At 51.4% G+C, this 19,469-nt stretch overlaps 6 protein-coding genes across 6 annotated transcripts; 4 read left to right on the top strand and 2 right to left on the bottom strand.

The window, feature by feature from the left end:
• Window positions 1–1,025: 1,025 nt before the first annotated feature.
• NCS54_00613400 (Chitin synthase) lies at window positions 1,026–3,127 on the top strand (the record flags this gene model as incomplete). Its single annotated transcript, XM_053151607.1, has 3 exons — window positions 1,026–1,205; window positions 1,261–2,847; window positions 2,900–3,127. The coding sequence occupies 3 exons, from the start codon at window positions 1,026–1,028 to the stop codon at window positions 3,125–3,127; spliced, it is 1,995 nt and encodes a 664-aa protein (XP_053007582.1).
• A 1,243-nt stretch (window positions 3,128–4,370) lies between these two features.
• NCS54_00613500 (Zn(2)-C6 fungal-type domain-containing protein) lies at window positions 4,371–6,350 on the top strand (the record flags this gene model as incomplete). Its single annotated transcript, XM_053151608.1, has 2 exons — window positions 4,371–4,424; window positions 4,488–6,350. 2 exons carry the CDS (start codon window positions 4,371–4,373, stop codon window positions 6,348–6,350), a joined length of 1,917 nt encoding a protein of 638 aa, XP_053007583.1.
• Window positions 6,351–7,023: 673 nt separating this feature from the next.
• On the top strand, window positions 7,024–8,794 carry NCS54_00613600 (Hypothetical protein; the record flags this gene model as incomplete). Its single annotated transcript, XM_053151609.1, has 5 exons — window positions 7,024–7,206; window positions 7,253–7,768; window positions 7,820–7,893; window positions 7,941–8,058; window positions 8,108–8,794. The coding sequence occupies 5 exons, from the start codon at window positions 7,024–7,026 to the stop codon at window positions 8,792–8,794; spliced, it is 1,578 nt and encodes a 525-aa protein (XP_053007584.1).
• A 309-nt stretch (window positions 8,795–9,103) lies between these two features.
• Window positions 9,104–10,093, bottom strand: NCS54_00613700 (Fido domain-containing protein; the record flags this gene model as incomplete). The annotated part of the gene is made up of 1 exon (XM_053151610.1): window positions 9,104–10,093. The coding sequence occupies one exon, from the start codon at window positions 10,091–10,093 to the stop codon at window positions 9,104–9,106; it is 990 nt and encodes a 329-aa protein (XP_053007585.1).
• Window positions 10,094–15,628: 5,535 nt separating this feature from the next.
• Window positions 15,629–16,366, top strand: NCS54_00613800 (Hypothetical protein; the record flags this gene model as incomplete). The annotated part of the gene is made up of 1 exon (XM_053151611.1): window positions 15,629–16,366. The coding sequence occupies one exon, from the start codon at window positions 15,629–15,631 to the stop codon at window positions 16,364–16,366; it is 738 nt and encodes a 245-aa protein (XP_053007586.1).
• A 372-nt stretch (window positions 16,367–16,738) lies between these two features.
• On the bottom strand, window positions 16,739–18,358 carry NCS54_00613900 (Peptide hydrolase; the record flags this gene model as incomplete). Its single annotated transcript, XM_053151612.1, has 4 exons — window positions 16,739–17,081; window positions 17,130–17,330; window positions 17,380–18,204; window positions 18,255–18,358. The coding sequence occupies 4 exons, from the start codon at window positions 18,356–18,358 to the stop codon at window positions 16,739–16,741; spliced, it is 1,473 nt and encodes a 490-aa protein (XP_053007587.1).
• Window positions 18,359–19,469: the final 1,111 nt, after the last annotated feature.

The following is a 19,469-nucleotide window of genomic DNA, read 5'->3' on the forward strand; positions in this document are numbered from 1 at the left end:
CGGATGTAATTCTCATGTTTGTCGCACAACGCAATGGTGGGGGGCTTTCACGCTGTCGTGACTGCATCCTCCTTGGCTGTTTTTGTCGACTTTATACGGTGCTCGAGACTACACGTATTAATTTGAATAGTGGCAAAGAAATCTCTAAGCTCAGTTTAAAAACAACCTGACTCGTATGCTGTCCACGTCGCTAGAACGGTTGGCAGTAGTTGAAAGTTTACAGACAGCATCAAACTAATAGTTTACGCCATGCTTCAACCAAGACACCCGCATTAGGCCACTGAATAAACTTAATGATGTCTCCTGGAGGGCTCATGTTTATGCTTATCCTTGTTCCTGCTTGGAGGTCGTCAGTGGATGGTGGTCAAACAGCGACTGAACAAGGGGGCGTGTACGAGCTTCTCCAAGCATGTCTCCCTTCGCTCTTTGCTATTCTCGAACAAGGCACATATCTTCTTGACTTGGTTGGTTGGATACTACAGTCACCCACCATCTCACGCCCCTGGGAGCTGAGAATTCGTATCAGCTCAAGAGCTATCTGCTGTTGTGCCATGGCATCGGGGTTCTCCTCTGGGACCGTGATAGAAGGCGGTGGTGCCGGCTGGTGTGATGGCTTCCCGGTGAGGCGCCCGGCACTTAGTGCTCAACGGACTTTGCAGAATAGTGGCGAGGAATCGAGAGGGAGAGTGATGCTGCTATAGCTTCTACAGCTCCCCGGCGTCTTCTCGCTGGCTCCCGTTGCTCTTCACCCTGCCTGTCACTCGCTTGGGCTTGTCATTTCTGCGCGTTTCCTCTTGAAGGGTACCTCTTTGAGTCTGGAACAAGACTCTGCCTATCGTTCATCCTTGTTGTCTCCATTCCCCCCCGTTGCTGCGTCCCTTGCACGCAACTACCCGCTTCACTCGTTCTCATCCCAGTCATTCACTATCAAATCATTTCACCCTTTCGTTTGCCCTATCCCTTGCCCCTGCTGCAGTTGAGTCTCGGCCGCACGTCGCTCCTAGGGGGACTAAGAAGCTGTCGCGATGAGCTTCCTGGGGATCCCACCTCCCAACGGGGAGTCTTCTTCCTCCGCTGAGCGATTCAATAGCATGACCTCTCAGGGGCTCAACAGTATGACTCCTCAGGGATCGCACCCGCCCGTATCCTACAACCAAGTGTCTCAGTATCAACTCAGACCTGGCGGGACCGGCTCCCGGGACTCGGTGAGTACCTCAATGGCACTATTATCAACGTGAACAATTGCTCAACTTTGTCAAGTCCGTTATTCGAGGCATCAATGGCGACTTTCACCCCGGTGTCCAAACCCCTCGATCAGGCGTAACCCAAGCCTCATGGCTCACCCACGGCGGAAATGACTCGAGCCTCTCCTTCACCTCGTCCATCCAACAAGAAGAAGCCAAGCTACGCTGGGACTCGGACGAAGAACTCAAAAAAATGTCCAAGTCGATGCTCATGCTCCAGAAATGGGGTCTCATCATCGGCCTCGTCGGGCTCAACGCTGCACTCATCTACATCGGATGGAGATACTACGAAGTGTACTACTTCCTCCTCGTTCTCCTCAGCTCGAATACAATTCTACAGACGTTCATGTGCTTTTGTATCATGCTTCATTGGTTCTGCACTCATATTCTCGGCTTTTGGTGGAAACCAAAGGAGAATGTTCCGGATGAGCCAGAGAAGATGGTTCTTTTGCTCCCTTGCTACAACGAGACGTACGAAGAGTTGACGCGATCCCTGGACTCTCTGATTACACAAAAGAACATCGAAAACCATCCGCGTGTCATTTTTATCGTCGTTGACGGAAACGTGCGCGGTCCTGGCATGACAAAGACCACTCAAGGCTATCTTCTCGAGGACATCCTGGAACCAGGCCCATCTCGCGACTTTGAGAACGGCTACCGTGCTCGCGACGGTCTCTTTATGCCAGTCAAGACACAGACAGGGTTCTACAGGGGCATTCCATACGTCTTTGTCGGCAAGCGGTACAACCAGGGCAAGCGAGACAGTCTCTGCTTTGCCCGATCGCTCCTTTACCACTTCAAGCAGCGGTCCGAGAACGTCGTCACAATGTTCAACAATGACCTGTTTGAGTACATTGGCAACAACTTTGTCCAAGCTGGCCTCGATGACGTTACGTACCTCTGCGGTATGGATGCTGATACTGTCTTTGACGAGATGTGCATCTGGGAGATGATCAAAGAGATCCGCAAGAACCCCAAGCTTGTCGGCGTATGTGGTCACGTCTGTGTTGACTTTGACGGTCACAACTGGGGTCTTTGGTCCCTGTATCAGTCTGTCGAGTACTCCCAGACACAAGGCCTTCGCCGCATGTTCCAGTCTCGCATTACGGGAAAGGTCAATTGTCTGCCCGGTTGCTGCCAGCTCATCCGCGTCGACGAGGCCACGTTTGGAGATGCTGTACTCAGAGAGCGCTTTGGATATTGCCCCAAACCCAATGATATCATGACACAACACATCATGGGTAACTATTCAGAGGACAGTATTCACGCTTCCATCATCTTCAGTCTCTTTCCCCGCAAGCAGACGGCGCAGGCTCTTCGCGCCAAGGCCATGACGATTGTCCCTCAGACATGGAAGGTTTTTCTCTCTCAGCGCAAGCGCTGGGCTTTGGGAAGTATCTCGAATGAGTTTGTCATGATCTTCCGACCGGGTATTATCCCCATCGAGCGACTGCAGAGTGTCATTGCTGTCGTGACTTGGGCCATCACCCCCTTCATCATTGCTGCGTTTGTTGAGCTTCTCATGGTGTTTGCCAAGAGAGGTAGAGAAGTGATGCAGGACCCCGTCTTTTTAGGTCTCATCTGCGTTTTATTCTTCCGCTACGTAAGTCCCGGCCTCCTCACGACCATCCACAGCTTCATTCTAATGGTATCAGCTCTACTCATTCTGCATTGGCTTCTGGCTTCCACGCAATAACCTTGAACGAGCCCAGTACTTTGCAGGCTTCGTTCTTCATCTCTTCACTTCTCCATTCATGAACATTATTATCCTCGTTTATTCTCTTATACGCTCTGACGACTTCAAGTGGGGCAAGACTCGCGAAGTTGTTCGCGATAGCAACGAAAAGGACGGTGACGATGTCGGTGGGCGAGGCACGCACTGATGAAGCATACGTTGGTGTCGCATGATATAAACGTCTAGTCTTTGTTAATAATACGCAGTGTGCTTGTTGATAAATCGTCTAGAGGATATGAAGGGCGGTAGCTGGGCTCGAGTATACGCATAGTTCGGCATGGTGTAATGTTGATGAACGGCTCAGTCGTGCAACTTGGTTTTGGAAGTAGAGAAAATTCCATTATGGGTACATGAAAATGATATGAATCTCATGGATTTCGCGTGCTTGGATCATGGTCAGATTAAGGTTGGGTGTATGGACCCATCCGCAAGGCCATGGTGTTGAGAAGAATCGCTCATAGTCTCATGATGAAGAGAAACACATGATTTGGACGTGGAGGATAAGATATGCCATGCTGGAGATAACGAGAGTCCGAGTGATTGGTTTTTGCATGGATTCACGGATAAGATAAGACCGAAATCATGGATACTCGGCATCCCCATATCTTGATCGGCATCTAATTGCCGAGATACTATTCCCCTGTTCGGAGGTCTAGCCTTTTTCGACTTTGATACACGGCCGACATGTCAGTTCAGATTGCATGTCAAGACGATCAAGATGCTTTCAAGGTGTGAAAAGAAGACCTTTTAATTGCTGTAATGATTGTTGGCAAGATTCTTTCTACATAGGGTCACAGGCCCCTCTCCTGTCAACAATACGTAGTAGCATTCGCCAAAAAGCACGATCCTTCATGGGCATCCTTTCCAAGACCGGCAAGAAATTCTCCTAGCTTTTAGATTATAAGCTTAGAGGATTTAATGCATCATCACGCGACTAAACTACCTGTTGGCGCAGCGTCAGAGGGAAATGGTTACCATTCAGGGTAGCCAAGTCCATGGTGTCAAGAATCCCTGCTCCAAGATACCCCCCAACCACATAATCAACAACAGACAATACGAATAAACACGTAAGAGTCACGCATTCATCTCCTGTCCCCGTGATCAATCATCTCCGCAAACCAATTCATGAACAAAAGCCGTGGTCATGAGCGCGTCTGCACAAGATAAATCAACCCCGCACGAAGATACCAACGGGACTTTTTTCCTTGATTGGGAATAGCCTCTGTCTCCCTTGTCGATCTCCGGTAACATCCCATTGGCTTCACTCTTAGCGTGCCCAGCTTTGAGGCTCGAGAGAGAATCTGGGGAAAGTGGGAACCGCCCAGAGTTCCTCGGCCGAGCCATGCAACTTCTCCTCTTTTCAAACTCATTGATCTGTTGAAACATACGATATGAAGGGGCAGACGAAATCCCGGTCGGGATGCCAGGTGTGCAAGGCGAAAAGGGTACCAACCTGTCCTATCATCCTTATCGCTCTCGAGGCTGACAAAATCCGTCCCCCTCCATAGCTGAAGTGTGATGAGAGCAAGCCAGGCTGTCAAAATTGTAAAGACAGAAAGATTGTCTGCCCTGGCTATCAGCAGACGCTCAAATGGTCGACCAAGCATGAGCGGCGCAGCAGGCGCAATACCAATGATCCCCCCAATCTCGATCAACTCATCTCTGCCGCCTCCGTGTCATTTCAAGAGCATCATGTTTCAGACACGCAGAGTCATGTTCGATCGTCCGGGGCCACTCCAAGTCTCCCCCCTACACAACCATCCTCTTCCTCGGAGAAGGGGGCGAAAGCTGGCATTGTCGCCACAAGTTATTCTCAACCATCAACCCAACGACGTCTGAGGCCAGTCAATCTTAAAGCTGATCATGCTTTGACGGCTTCAGCAAACACGAAGCTTGAGCTCAAGCCACTCCAGCCAACCCCGAGCAACTCCGAAGATGCTGAAGAGAAGCAAATTGTTGTCTCCAAGGGCTGCACCTCAGGTTATATACCAATCAGTTCCCCAGCACAAGCCATCTCCGAACCATCGACATTCCTCATTGAGCTCTGGTTCAAATCCGTGTGCGGCGCCTGGGCAGCCTACGACTCCCCAACGAATCCATTTCGACGACTTGGATCTTCCCTATGGGGCTCGTCACGACCTCTATTCTATTCTCTCCAGAGCATGGCAGCTGCTTCGTTGGTCAAGCGCCAGCCTGAGATCCAAGAGATTGCTGCGTCAGCTCCACGGATCGCGACCGAAGCCATCATACACGAGCTGAGGAAACTATTTGAAGCGCCGAATACCGTCACGACCATACCTCACGCTCTCATTATATCTCTCTTCTGCTTGAGTTCATCGCTCTGCTGGATGGATCACAAGCAGCTCGGGCTACAATACCTCCGTCATGTCCGGGTGATACTGTCCCTTCTGGAAATGAGATCCAAGTATCTTACAAAAGAAGATCAAAAGCTCGTTGAATTCTTCAAAGAGTGCCTGATTTACGAAGAATCCGTCAGAAGTATCGTGACGAGCTACAAGGAAGACATCAGCACCCTCGTGGAATGGACGCCCGCAACCTACCCACCGTACGACTTTGTCCTACACCCCTGGACCGGCGTTCCGCCAAAGATAATCGCGCTCTTTGGAAAGGCCATGTCCTTGTGTCGCAGGTCTCGCGATACGTGGCGAGGCAGCATCGCGCCCACGTATGAGGTGATGTGGCAGGCGATGCTAGATATCAACGAAGCTCAGGCCCTCGAGGAGACACTCTTATCGGTCGAGGTACCAGCTCTTATCGAGGATGCGGGCGAAATTCGCAAGGAAGATGGTCTGGACATGGACTTGCACCGCGCTGCCGAGGTGTTTCGTCTATCGTCGCTTCTTCAGCTCTACCAGACATTTCCTGATCTCGTCTCCAGGCGTCTACCAGATAGGATAGATTCAGGGAGCGTTACAAAAACGACATGGCCGACATCGCTCGCTCTATACATAACCGGGATACTCTCGGAGATCCCAGCAGAGTCAATCCGATGTCTTCAGCCCTTACTATGCCTAGGCGTAGGCTCCGGACTCCGGTGCAAGACAATATCTACGGAGGAGGCACCCCCTAAGTTGGAGCTGTCAGATACAAGCTGGTCGGATATGTCTTACCCAGTGATCGGAGACTCCAAGTCTCCAAAGCAGAGGCATTTCTCAGACGTGGGCCTAGCTCGCGAGTTCATCATGGACAGGCTGAGGGGATTTGGTCAAGGTCCCGCTGTAGGCCCTATTGTCATACTTCGGGAACTTCTACAGGCTGTCTGGTCATGGTACGACAGTGAGGCGGTGCCGGGGTCGGTGCATTGGCTCGACGTCATGGCTGATCTCAAGTATGAGACTGTCTTTGGTTGACGTGGGGGGAATAATTCGAGTAAATACCCAAAATCCAATAGATTCATCAATAGGCCTTGACTTGTTTAATCGTATGTGAATAGCGGGCATCGTTTACGCCCATTACCCCAAAACTCAGCACCTGGGCCATAAAACTGCCGACTCTGGCATAGAAGTCCCTGTCACACACGTTGGTACCATCCCAAGACACAAGCGGCAACAAGATTGACATCCTTATCTCAAACCCTTGTCCCAACGACCAGCATTCAGAAGTCCTAGTGGCAAACCTATTACCCCCCCTCCGCCTTTCCCCTTCAGGCTCGAGTTCCCGTCCACCCACCAACCACAGCCAAAGACCACCCGGGGCGGGGGTCGCATCCGCGCGAGTCAGACTAACACCTTCTAGGCAAAAAAATCCCGTCCCAAAATCCGGGGAAACAGGGTTCTTTACGGCGCGGCTTATCATCCCTGAAAGCTTGTCGCAGACAAGGGGGGGAGACTATCCTATCAGACATGTGGCTGGACATGTCACCGCCGAGGGAGCCGTCAAATGTTATGGGAGACGGGGTTTATATTCGACGCGATGGCTGCTCTTTTGGATGTGAGTTTTGCCTCACGGACAACACATCCCCGAGACGACTCAGCACTTCTTTATCCTCACTACTGTTGATTCCCATTTTACTTCTTTGCCATCATGGTGTCTGAGAAGGGCAGTGATAGCGACCGGCAGGTGAAGTCATTTGATCAGCAGGGAAAGCAATTTGAGGATGCTCCCGTTGGTGATGCCGCCGCCCTCAGTGCCCTGGGCTACAAGCCCGAACTGCGACGCAATCGCTCCATGTTCACACTGCTATTCCAATCTCTAGCTATCGCTGCTGTAAGTTCCTCTTCATCATTCTGATGCTTTGTCTAACTTTTGATAGATCCCCTATGGCTTCGGTGCACCACTGATCAACTCGATCTACGGCGGCGGCCAGCTTGCCATGTTCCTAGGCTGGGTCGTCGTCTGTATTCTTGACGAATGCATTGCAATTTCTCTAGGAGAACTGGCTGCCAGATGGCCGACATCCGCTGGTCCTTACTACTGGAGTTTCCAGATTGCCTCTCCGAAGTACCGAACCGTCCTCTCCTTTATAACCGGCTGGACATGGCTCGTCGGTAACTGGACCATCACCCTGTCCGTCAACTTTGGCTTTGCCTCTCTTCTTGCTGCCGCCGTCGGTATTTACTATCCCGACTACGACTGGCAGCCTTGGAAGCTTCTCCTTATCTTCTACGGTCTCTGCCTTGTCACCTTTTTTATCGTCGCATTCGGAAACAAGTTTCTACCAACTGTGGACACGTTCTGTGCTGCCTTTACAGCCATCACCATCTTCATTGCTTGCGTATTCCTTTCTACAAAGGCAGCTGATGGCCGACATTCCCCCAGTTACACTCTGGTAAGTTGGACATCCTAAACTCGAGAAGGATCTAGTTATTGACATGCCCAGGGCCACTATGACAACACTTTGAGTGGATGGGGAGACTTTTCCTTCTGGATCGGAGCTCTACCCCCTGCTTATACGTGAGTTAACGTGCTATCTCAAAGAAGTTCTTGACTAACAGACACAGATTTTCTGCCCTGGGCATGATCACAGCCATGGCTGAGGAATGCGGCGATGCGACTGTCAAGCTCCCTCGAGCCATCTCGCTCTGCGTCCCCGTCGGTTTCGTCGCTGGTTTGTTCTTTGTAAGTGCCTACCATCCATATCTACAACTTGTCAGCTAACTCTCGTCAGATCATCCCCTTGTGCGCCACTCTCCCACCCCTGGCAGAACTTCTCGAAGCGCCCCTCGGCCAAGTCCTCCCATATATCTTCTACCGAGTCACGGGTACCAAAGCCGGCGGCATCGCCCTCACGGCCTTGGTCCTCATCATCACCCTCTTCTGCTCCATCTCCATCACGGTCGCCGCCTCTCGAACAACATGGGCTTTTGCTCGAGACGACGCCATCCCTCTTTCCAAGGTGTGGTCCAAGGTCGACAAGCGTCATGGTACGCCCATCTACGCTCTGGTCCTTACCACCGTTATCGAAATGCTTTTGGGTCTGATCTACCTCGGCTCCAGCTCAGCCTTTAACGCCTTTGTTTCCGTTGGCGTCATTGGTCTGGCCATCTCGTATTGCATTCCTATTCTTCTTTCAATGCTCACTGGACGAGCTGGAGTCAACACGGCACCCTGGACCTTCGGAAAGAGATTTGGCTGGGTCGTTAACATTGTCGCGGTTTCGTGGATCGCCTTTGAGATGGTCCTCTTCTCGATGCCCCCAGCCATCCCCGTCACCCCCGTTACCATGAACTATGCCGTCGTTGTCTTCTTCGGTTTCATGACGATATCGGCTGTGTGGTACTTTGTCCACGCAAAGAATGTGTACAAGGGACCACCCGAGTCTGACGGCTTGAGCATTGAGATTGAGGGAAGGTAGGGTTTCTGAGGGGAATGTGCGATGTCTTGCGTTTCTGGCCTTTTGTCATTATTAGGTAGTAGATATCTATCTATTACGAACAAGTAAATGTTTTATAACGTCATCTCTGGATTTTCTCGCCATCTCGTCTGAGGCTTGTCGCGTACTATCAACCGCCAAGGTGGGCAATGGATGCCAAACTTCGTCTCCGCCAAAAGAGCGATGGTCGAGTTATCGCAATGACTTGATTGCAGAGACAAGGCCTCCAGTTATAACCCCTTTGTAGCGATCTAAATTACTCAATGACCAGCAACTGCACAAGTCACTGCGTCAGGCCTTCTTCCCATGAATCTTTTGCTTCAGCTTCTGTATCGTCTTTGTCCCCCTCTTCAACACAAACGTCGCATATTCCCCATGCCCTGCCATCTCCATGGAAGCTCTCTTCTTGATCCCAATGTACTCCCTAACATCTTCATCAGTCTCTCCAATTGCCACGACAATGCCGAGGTAGCGGCGAAGGATCACATTGAGAATTATTCTACACATTCGTCCGTTGCCGTCCTGGAAGGGGTGGATGTCCACAAACTGCAGTGAGTATTTCGCAGCAAGGGAGAAAGGGGCGACATAACCCTGTGTCTCTATGGTTTGGATCTCCTCTTTGAGGCTGCTGCAGAGTTCCCTCATCCGTTGCGGGACGTACTTGGGCATGATGAACATGGTCGAGCCGGCACCGAAGGCGACATTGCGATAACGGCCCGCGTACATCTCCGAAGGCACCTCGGGCAGCTCTTCATCGAGGATTGACACCCCATTGCAGAGGATTGCATGGGTCTCTTTGATGAGGTCTTCGGTGAGGTCTTCGCCGCCTGCCACAAAGTGATGATTGAGGTACTCGAAGGCTTGGAGGTGCTGAACGACTTCTCGGCCTTGGCGTAGGAGCTCTTTCTCTGGTATTTGTCGCAGCAACTGATCAACCGCCAGCTCCTCCATACCAGCTTTATCAGTAGCCCTTCCATCAAAGGCCGGCACTGAGCCCTGGTTGAGTATCCTTCGGCAGAGGTAAAACGTCGCCTCTTGGCCAAGCCCAGCATGCTCGATTCGGTTGCTCCCATAGATGTAGTGTACCAGAATCTCGTTGAGCTCCTTCTTGAATAGATTTTCTCGCTCTGCAGAATCATTCAGGTTCCGTAAGGTGTCCAAGTAACGGGTAGCTGTGGTGAAGAGATCCTGAGGATTGGCCTTGTCATCTTCCAGACTTGTGCGGTAGATGGAATCGGGCCGTAGAGTCAGAGAAGAATTTGTGATGCCTTTTTTAAACATCATATTCCTTTGCGCTGTGTATTGAATGTAAATGACGGTTGAATGGGCCCTACGCAGTTATAAGGCTCATTGGCAGAATTTACCTCCATCCCCAAAGTTTGTTCCAAGAGCCATGCAGCCTCGATGTGAGTCTCCATGCATTGAGCTGTATTTTTCAGTAGCAAGCGATGCAGCCACTCTAGACAATTTGTGTGATAACGGAGAAGCAAGAGACAAACCTCAAGCTTGCATGGCCTGCGCCTCTCTGGCATTCAGACTAGGTAGCAAAGAAATTTCATGATAGGAACAGCCCATGAAAGGCACCCGGGGATTCTTGGTTTAGGACACTTATCGCCAGAAAAGAAAGCAACTACAAGTTATACGTCTCCAGCAATCCCGATGGTTGTATGCCCCTGAGCAATCTCATGACCGAGTCCAAGGTTTCATTTCCCGAGATTCCATACTCATAGAGCATTCGGTCCTTTTCCAAAGCTTTGCCGCCATATATCAGTCGCACCTCACTGGCGGCGTGCCCGCTCCTCGAATGAATTTCATCATATAAACTCCCCACTGTGGCAGAAGCTCTCGAGTTGAGCAAAATCGTCGGACCCCACATAGTCTTGACGAAGATCTGGATATCTCTGGTGAAGATGTTAGAGTCCTGTACGAAGACATTAGTAACCCATGATTCGAGAGGCCGAGTTCGCAAACAGGACACTGACCATTGCGGAATCTAACAAGTCCAAGGCTTGCTCAGCTACTTTCAGTGGGATCCCCGCTTTCCTGTATGCAATCCTGACTCTTCTGAGGCAATCTTCGGCCTCAGGTCGCATCCGACGGTCCAACAACTTCTCAAGATACCGGATGATGCACCGTTCATAGGACCATGATTGAACCGGGCAACGGATAGTCTGGTCTACTTGTTCATTGAGAATAGGCAGTGACTCGTCCCCAGCCGTACTGGAGGCATAGAATGCCGCACGGCGGCACTCTTCCGACTGTTCTCCGCAAAGTTCTCTCATTTCCTGCCATATCTCAACCCCCTCTCGTTCCGCTTCGTCGTATGTGGCCTGCTCGCAGGCAGACCTTAACTTTAGATATCGCATCAGAACGACGCAGTATCTCCCCATCCATGAAACCATTGGATGAGTTATGTTGAGGTCGGATGAGAGACTGGGCTTCAGGCGGTCATAAGGCACGACACGAAGTGAAACAAGGTAAGTGAGACTTCGTGTTCTTTCTGATGGACTGACATCGCCGCACATCCTGTCATAGATGTAGGATCGAACTTTGCGACAATCCTTGCATAAAGGTTTCGGGACGGGTTCTTCACGAGAAGGTTCTTCAAGTAGCTCTTTCCGACAGGGACAGAAATCTGAGCGGTGCAGACGCCAGACTTGCGTAGAGAACGTCGCGTAGCTAGCCGGGTCTGCTTGGCGAATCCTGTTTAGAAGGTTATTGGCTTGTCAAGGCTTTCAAACGTTGAGTATTCGAGGACTTGCAAGAGAGGCAGTCCAATAGCAGGAAGGATTGGTCTCTGTGGGATGCCCTGGGCGAGGACCAAACATCGTCTTGCATGGCTCGCCAACTGAAGATACTGCCTCCAAGGCCATATCCCCAGCTTACCTTCTTCGATGCCCCTAGCACCGTAGGTTCTGGGAAGACATGGAGGTAGCCTATCTTGTTTCTCAAACACGGAAGTGACCAAACCGATGAGACAAAGCGTTAAATCGTTCTTGATCTCATCATCTTCTAAGCTATAGGCCGCCCAGTAGTGGACAAGAGGGTGGATGTAGATCAAGGACGAATCCAACCCGCTCTTGATGAAAGAGAATCTTCTTAGCATCTTCTTGGCATCGATGTATCCTTTGCGACTCAGAAGAACCTTCTTCAACAGCTGTGGCACCCATTGCTCTTCTTCTGGCGCTGCTTCAAACTCGCCACGAGGAGATCAGTAGAATTGTCCCGACAAGCAGCTTTCCAAGATGGTCAGGGGGATTTCTTTGGTGTCCAGAAGGGCAAGCATTTGTAGTAGTAGCGCTGCTCCCAGTGAATCCTTCTTAATGGCGTCGAACGAGATGGTCCAAGTTGTTATGACGGTTTCTCGGCTCTGGAGATTGTATTCCGTCGACGGATACTCACTTAGACACTCCGACTTCTCTTGGCGGTATAAATCGAGGTACTCTGCCACGGAAACTTCGGCCTCTCGGATGTAAGAGGCAGCCTGGTCAATGGCCAATGGCAAGCATCCTAGAGACTGGAGGAGATCTGATACTGGGCCCTCAGCAGCATCTTCAGCGTCGGTGATATTCGCCAAAAGCTGTCCGCCCTCTGCCTCGCTCATGTTGCCCACGTCGATAGTAGTCCACCTGAGCTTGACCGACTCGTTCCGGCTCGTGATCAGGGTGGAGCCTCGCATTCCGGCCGTCAGGAACTTGCGATGCAATACGCGAAGAGCCTCTTCCGAGTCGACGTTGTCGATGATGAGGAGCCACCCGATGTGGCTAACCAGCCAGTCCGTGGCCATGTCCACATTTCCTTCGGAGATCTGGTCGGTTCCTACCCCAACTTCCCGCGCAAGATAGCAAAAGCCATCAATCAGACTGGCTTCAGCCAATGTTCTTAGTCCTCCCTTGCACTGAGTTGCCAATCAGGTCAGCCAGTCAACCTGGCCTGGCATCCAACGACTGGTTCAACCTTGCACCACCAAATATTTACCTATCTTACAAAACTTGATCATCTTGTTATCATGGCCTCACTACCAGATCATGGCTGATATCTAGTACTCTCCCTGTTCGAAGACGATATTCCCGTTGAGAGATGGCAGCCCTTCAAGCCTTCCAGGCCTCATCGCGCCAACGTAGAGGCCCTGCTCTCTCTCTGCCTTGTTTCTCGTCGCCTTCGAGATCTCGCTCAACCCATGCTATATCGTACCTTTCATCTTGCTTCTTTTAGCCATGGACAATATGCTTGCGCATTAACTATCCGATCACTCGTCGTCCGTCCACAGCTCGGGCAGGCCACTGGCGCCATCTCTTTGTACAACTGGGACCTTATATCACGGCCACTGCAAATGTACATGGATGCAGGGTAAGGGTGTGCGTTCGTGGACTTGCTGAATGAGGCACACACGCTATTGGATTTGCCCCCTGCGGTGGCGGCCGACTTGACGCGGCACTCAGCCCAATGCCATCTGGTACTGGGCTGGATACCCTCATCCTGGCCCTCACACCTCGGGTTCGGTTAATTGATATCACTGTACCATCGACGGTCCCCAATAATGGATCCTCGCCTTTGCCATGGATATTGGGTGGTCAAGAAGATGAGCCCGTAAGAAACGAACTCTCAAGGTGTTGCCTACCACACTTGACAGAGGTACGGCTGACGAGAGACCGCTATCGCCGCTAGAACTTCGACATGGTTGAGCTCGAGCCGTTACTCCTCCACTCGACCCTGAAGATACTGAGGGTCTGTAAATTCGAGTGCAAGGGGCGTCACGTCTCAGAGCTAAAGTGGTCCGACCGCGTCTCGAAGCTAGAAGCTCTTGAGCTCAGGCGATGCTTCCTCGACATGACCGGAATGAGGAGCATACTCACGCGCTGTAGCAACATCCGCTGGTTGGCGATCCATCTCGGTCCTGAGCCTGCTCTGCCTTTACTCGAGATGGGTCTGAGTTACCAGCCCAGAGACCAGGCACGCGACTACATGATATCCGAGACGACGTTCGACTTGGCTTTATTTGGCCAGATGCTGAGGGAGCTTGCGAAAGACCTCATCGAGTTAGATTTAAATACCGCCAGGTACCTAGATTACAACCAGATCCACGGAGAAATCGAATCCCTACGTGGACTCGGCTCACTACGATGCCTGAAGTTGATCCTCGCGATCTAGGCAGCCCAGCCTCCCTGAGCGGAAAGTTGCTGCCATTGTTGGAGTCGCTGGTCTTGTACTGCCATGCTCTGTCCGGGTATGATCGTCAACATAACGAGGATCTGGCCAAGCTCATCACGGCGGATGGAGATCTCAACCTAAGCGTGACGGTGGAGTGAAGGAGCAGCTTCTGAGAGGCTTTTTTGTCGTCATTGGATAGAATCTTGACATTGTGAGGATGGAATTAATCGTGATTCTTAGCACTTGAGTGGTTGAAGCACGAGCTGAAGCAAACTCCCTCTCCTGCTCTCCCTATATTTTCTAGGATATCATACATATCTCTCCGAGATTCTACAGAGAACCAGTATCGAAATTCCCTGTCGTACCTATGTCCTCCTCATTTCAAACAGAAAGAAAAAAAACACTCATTCGGCAGATGAGAACGCGTTCGGCAGCAGCCGCAACTGCTGCAAGTCTGCGTCACCAGCCGGAGTGCAAGGTTCGCGCAGCAGTGCCAACGAATAAACGAGTCTGAGACGCACAATGAGCCACCGGCTCTACATTTTGGGACAAACGCGATTAATGGACTGCTATATAACTATGCCGTTCTTGTACTGAGAGACGTCTTGCACTTTGCCCGGTCCTGCAAGTGGTGATATCGTACGAGGTTACAAGTCAGCTCATACGTCACTCGTCAACATCATCTCTCTTTCCTCGCCGCCCACAAGCTTCACCACACTGCCCATAGAATCATTTCTGGCTCAAGCACAAGAGAGGCTCAAAAGGCTCAGTGAGACGTAGCCCAGTTATACCTGGGGGAGTCTCATCACGAGACTCAACAATCATGCATGGTTCACGACAGTGATGCCAACGATATAGACTTTGAGGTGATCTCAGCCACTATATAAATGGCCTTGAGAAGAGGTGATAAGAGTACAGATCGTTGGCGTCTCTCAGAGACAAAGACGCGTCTTAACAGGGACGGGACGCGAGGAGACTCAGCCTGCATCTAAAGTAAACAAAGTCGGCAGGGCTGACTCATGCGAAGACAAAGAGATGAATAATACACATGTATATGCCAAGACACATGCCGTCTTTGCGAACGGGAACCCAGCTTGGACAAGCAGGCACGGATCCGTACTAGACTTCATCACGATCATGACCCGAACCCCCACAGCGAAGCTATTGCGAACCAAACAAAGCATCCCAAAAACACCGCAGCAAGGCATAATGCAGTCATCTTTTTTTCCCTCTTGTTGTTTTCTCTTTCAGCACGCACCAGCGCTGGCAGCCTGGTTTCCAGGCTGCATCACGCAACCCCCTCACTCACACGATTCCCCGTGCTATTGGCCAGCGCCCAGGTCCAAGTGACCCTCTTACAGTTTTTCGAGATACGGTTGCATCGGGTAGGGCCACTCAAGGCATGCCCGACTAGGAAACCAGTGCAGCTCTTCTTTGTTGGGGGCCGCTCTCTATGAGAAGCGGCGCGAAAATGTTCAGATGACTGGTGTGTATCAAGGAGGGAGGGGGGCCGTGGGCGAAATGCGTGTGTGGGACGAGGTTGGAAAGCAAGATGGGTTTCCTCAAAAGGCCGACACGTCGTCTTTGCCTGAGTTCTGCGACATTTCCTTGCACATTTCCTTGTGAATAACCTCACTTTTTTCTCTACTTCAGATCGTCTCAGATATGGCCACGACAACGGCGCTCCCCCACTTCAAGGCCATCCGACAGGAGGCCCAGGTCATCACGCAGACTGTCGTCCTCCCGTCCACCACCTATACAACTTACGTCACGCTAGGCGTGGACGCTACGGACCGTCCCGTGGTCACATCCCATCACTCAAACCCAAATGGTCTCACGGATACTGAGATCGGCATCATTGTCGGCACCGTGGTTGGCGTCTTTATCATCCTCATGATCGTCATACGCTGCTGTCTCCGTTCAGGACGGGTAAACGATATTCATTTCGTGCCGCCAGGTCGGAGGATGCCTCACAGCAAACGGTGCAGCTACGGGAGCTCATACATGTCGGATGGCTACTCGGAAGCCATGGGTGAAGTCCGCCGAGGCAAAACACCACAAGGCCAACCTCCACCACAACAATGGACTCAACCCATGCCTCAAACATACTGGACTCAACCAACTCAAGGGTACTGGCCTCAGCAGGCACAGCAAGAGTACTACTACCCACCACCTCCTCCTCCCAAGTCTCACGCAAGCAAGACACCCAAGAAGCGGAAGAGTCAGCCGGTACAAGGAGAAGGCCGCTGGGTGAGGACCATCCCCGTGCCCACCACCAACCTGCAATTCCCTCCACCGGTTATAGACAGGGAACAAGTCCCAGGCGGTCCCAAGATTCCGACCTACAGGGCGATTCCGATCGCCAATCCAAACAAACCCCAGAATCCTCCACGAGTTGTTTGATGGAGGGGGCGGCCTTTCAAGCCTTAGCAACAACACCAAGATGGGCTCAGATTGTATTATTGTGAGCGTTTCAGAATACGCATGGCATGAGAGTCTAACAGGGTTTGTTTTGGGGAGATAAAAGACGAGATCCGGTCTATTGGATGGCCTTTGCCTGCGTTTTTTGAGGCCATCCAATAGATCACCCACAACATACCAGCTATACGAGTGAGCATGCTTAATGATTAATGATGCCAAGATTCAGAATGATATAATGAGATATGATCAGATAGTATAGTTGTCATATACACATAAATCCTCTAATACACGTTAACTACCCCCTTACCAACCTCAACTCCAAATCCCCTACATGAACACATCACTCATCAAGCTTTAAACAACAATCTTTTCCTTGTGCGCGCAGCTATGAGACTTTCCTGCGATCCTCTTCTTCTCCTCCCACTTGGCAAACTTGGCAGCAACGGCTCTCTTGCTGGTGGGGTTGGTGCTGGTCTTGGATCGAGGGGGGACGCCGTCCAGGCTGAGGGCGAAGTGAGCAGCAGCCCTGCCGGCAGTCTTGGCGTTGAGGGTGAGGGCACCCCAGTGGATGTTCTTGATGGTGTCACACGCGAGGTGGTAGCAGGGGTCGGTCTCTGCGTCGGCGCCGGTGAAGAGGCCGGAGGATGGGATGCCGAGCTCGATAAAGGCAACGTAGTCAGAAGAGGTGTCAAACTCCCTATTCCGCGTTAGTCATATTCCATGTTCAAGATGAAGAGATACTCACTCCCACTCTGGCTTCTTGCCCTTCTTGCGCAGCCAGTTGGCCAGGATATCTCCACCAATCCTGTCGGCATCGGTGGTGGCCTGAACCCAGTACTTGGGCTTGGGAGAACCAATCATGTCGTAGTTGAAGTAGAACCGGATCTTGTCGGCATCAGCCTCAGAAAGCTGCTGTCCGTAGTAGAGAGATCCAACGAGGCCGCTCCTGTCACTGTGTCAGTATTGTCGCAAGGTGTAAAGTAAATCAAACTCACTCTTCGGCACCCCACCAAGCGAATCGGACCTTGTTCTTGTAGCCCTTGTACTTGGTGAAGGACTTGGCAATCTCGAGAACAGCAGCGGTTCCGCTACCGTCATCGTTGATACCGGGGCCAGCTTGCACGCTGTCGAGATGAGCACCCAGCATGACAACGTTGTTGGGGTCACCCTGCTTGGTCTCAGAGATGATGTTCCACGTCTCTCGAGTCTCAGCAATAGAGTCGACGAGAAGAGTAACCTCGAGCGTCTCACCACCCTCAATGCGCTCACGCCAGGCAGTGCCGATCTCCAGAGGGATAACACCGACGGGGACAATCAGACCGAGGTTCTCGGCGCTGAGAGTAGCACTGCTGATGTTCTCGCCTGGGAGTTGGTTGACGAGAATGACACCACGGGCACCGGCCTTCTTTGCCAGCTTGAGCTTGTCGGAAATAGCACAGGTGCCACGCTTCACGAGGGCGAGCTTGTTGGTGGCATCAATGCCCTCCCACTGGTCCTCAAAGCATCCAGAACCACGCTCATCATCAATGGGAACGAGGACAAGAGGCGCAGTCACTCCATCGGGGGTAGGAGTGGCCGTGTTGTACATCAAGGTGATGACATAGACATCCTCGCCGTCAGGTCCGCGCACCCAGATATCTCGCGTCTGCTCAAAGGTGTGGTTGAAGGGTTGGACAAAGGTGTCGAGGTACTTTCCGTACTTGCCCTGGACCTGGTCGAGGATGTAGTCAAGAGAAGCCTTGTAGCCGGGAAGACCGAAAGCTCTGTTGCCGCCGTTCTTGGTGCCGATCTTGTTGAGATCCTCGAGCGTCTTTCGAAGCCTGACATAGTTAGGAACAATGTCTTTTCGCATTGACTTGTGATAGCTTACTTTTGCTCCTTGATGTCACCCTCAACTTGACTGGCAGTCAACTTCTTGGCAGAAACATCAGTGAGGAGCAGAGCTCCGTAGAGAAGACTCGCGAGAAGCTTCATGGTGACAATTGATGGGCAATCTCAAGTCGTCCTCAGCAGAGATCGCCTTGCAGTCTCTGGTGCAACTTCAATGCAACGCGACTGCATGTCCCTTTTATAGCTCAGGAACCCGCAGCTCAAATAACCTTGTAATTAACCTCAGACCATAGCTCAAGACACTTCAACTTACACAGCGCCATGATCGCCGTGCCAGATAGAGCGGATCATTCCCAGACAGGAAACTCCATGTAGCCCTTGGCCTATCGGCATCAGCAGCAGAAATGGCAGGTCGCAATGGCCAAGGGTCTTGGCAACGGGCTGGCGCCGCTACCCCCATGTCGTGGCGCGAGAGCACGAGCTCCTGATTCGCCAGACAATTACAGGGTGCTACAGAGAGACGCGGGGCGGTGCGCAGAGGAGCTCCCCGAGACGGCAATCGTTTGTGTGCTCACGCTGCGATATCAAGGGGAGCAAGGTCCGTGATAGGAGGGATGAGCTCCGGGAGAGGCGAGTGGGGAAGGCGAGGGAACTTTGTTAGAGGGAGAAGGCACTTTTGAAGGGCTTATCGTCATGAGATGGATATTGTCGTTCAACATACGAGATGCATTGTATCATGGGAGGGGAGGTTGGGGTGATGACTGTGTGCTAAGAGATAGAGTGGTCATCAATTGGTGATGGAAGGAAACAGAGGACAAGATGGAGGCAGAAAGGTCTGTAAGAGGTTGTTATGATAGAGTCTATTCGGTTCGAAAGTGTCTTGTCTTTGGGATATGGCTTTTTATTTTGAGCTCTAGGTAGGTTGTCCCAATTGGAGGACTAACTTGGTCTTGTGGCGGCCGCTGGCAGCATGATGATGATGCAAACACCGCCGGGGTTAAGTGAAGCCTTTGCTCTGACTCTTCTTTTAAGGTCTCTGCTTTCACTAATGTTATATTAAAAAAAGATATCTATGATGGCAAAGATACCTTGGTCAAATACATTTGTTCATTTTTTATCTTCCTTTTCTGGCTATCCTTTGGGGGAGATATGCAAAAGCCTTCATAGGGACTATAGTGGTGCCTCGTTTTTCCCTTAACCTAGAGCACCAAATATGGCTGACTGCCCGCAGACCGTTTCAAAGCTTGAAACACTA

Source organism: Fusarium falciforme, chromosome 4 (genome assembly GCF_026873545.1).
Source record: "Fusarium falciforme chromosome 4, complete sequence".
Taxonomy (NCBI): domain Eukaryota; kingdom Fungi; phylum Ascomycota; class Sordariomycetes; order Hypocreales; family Nectriaceae; genus Fusarium; species Fusarium falciforme.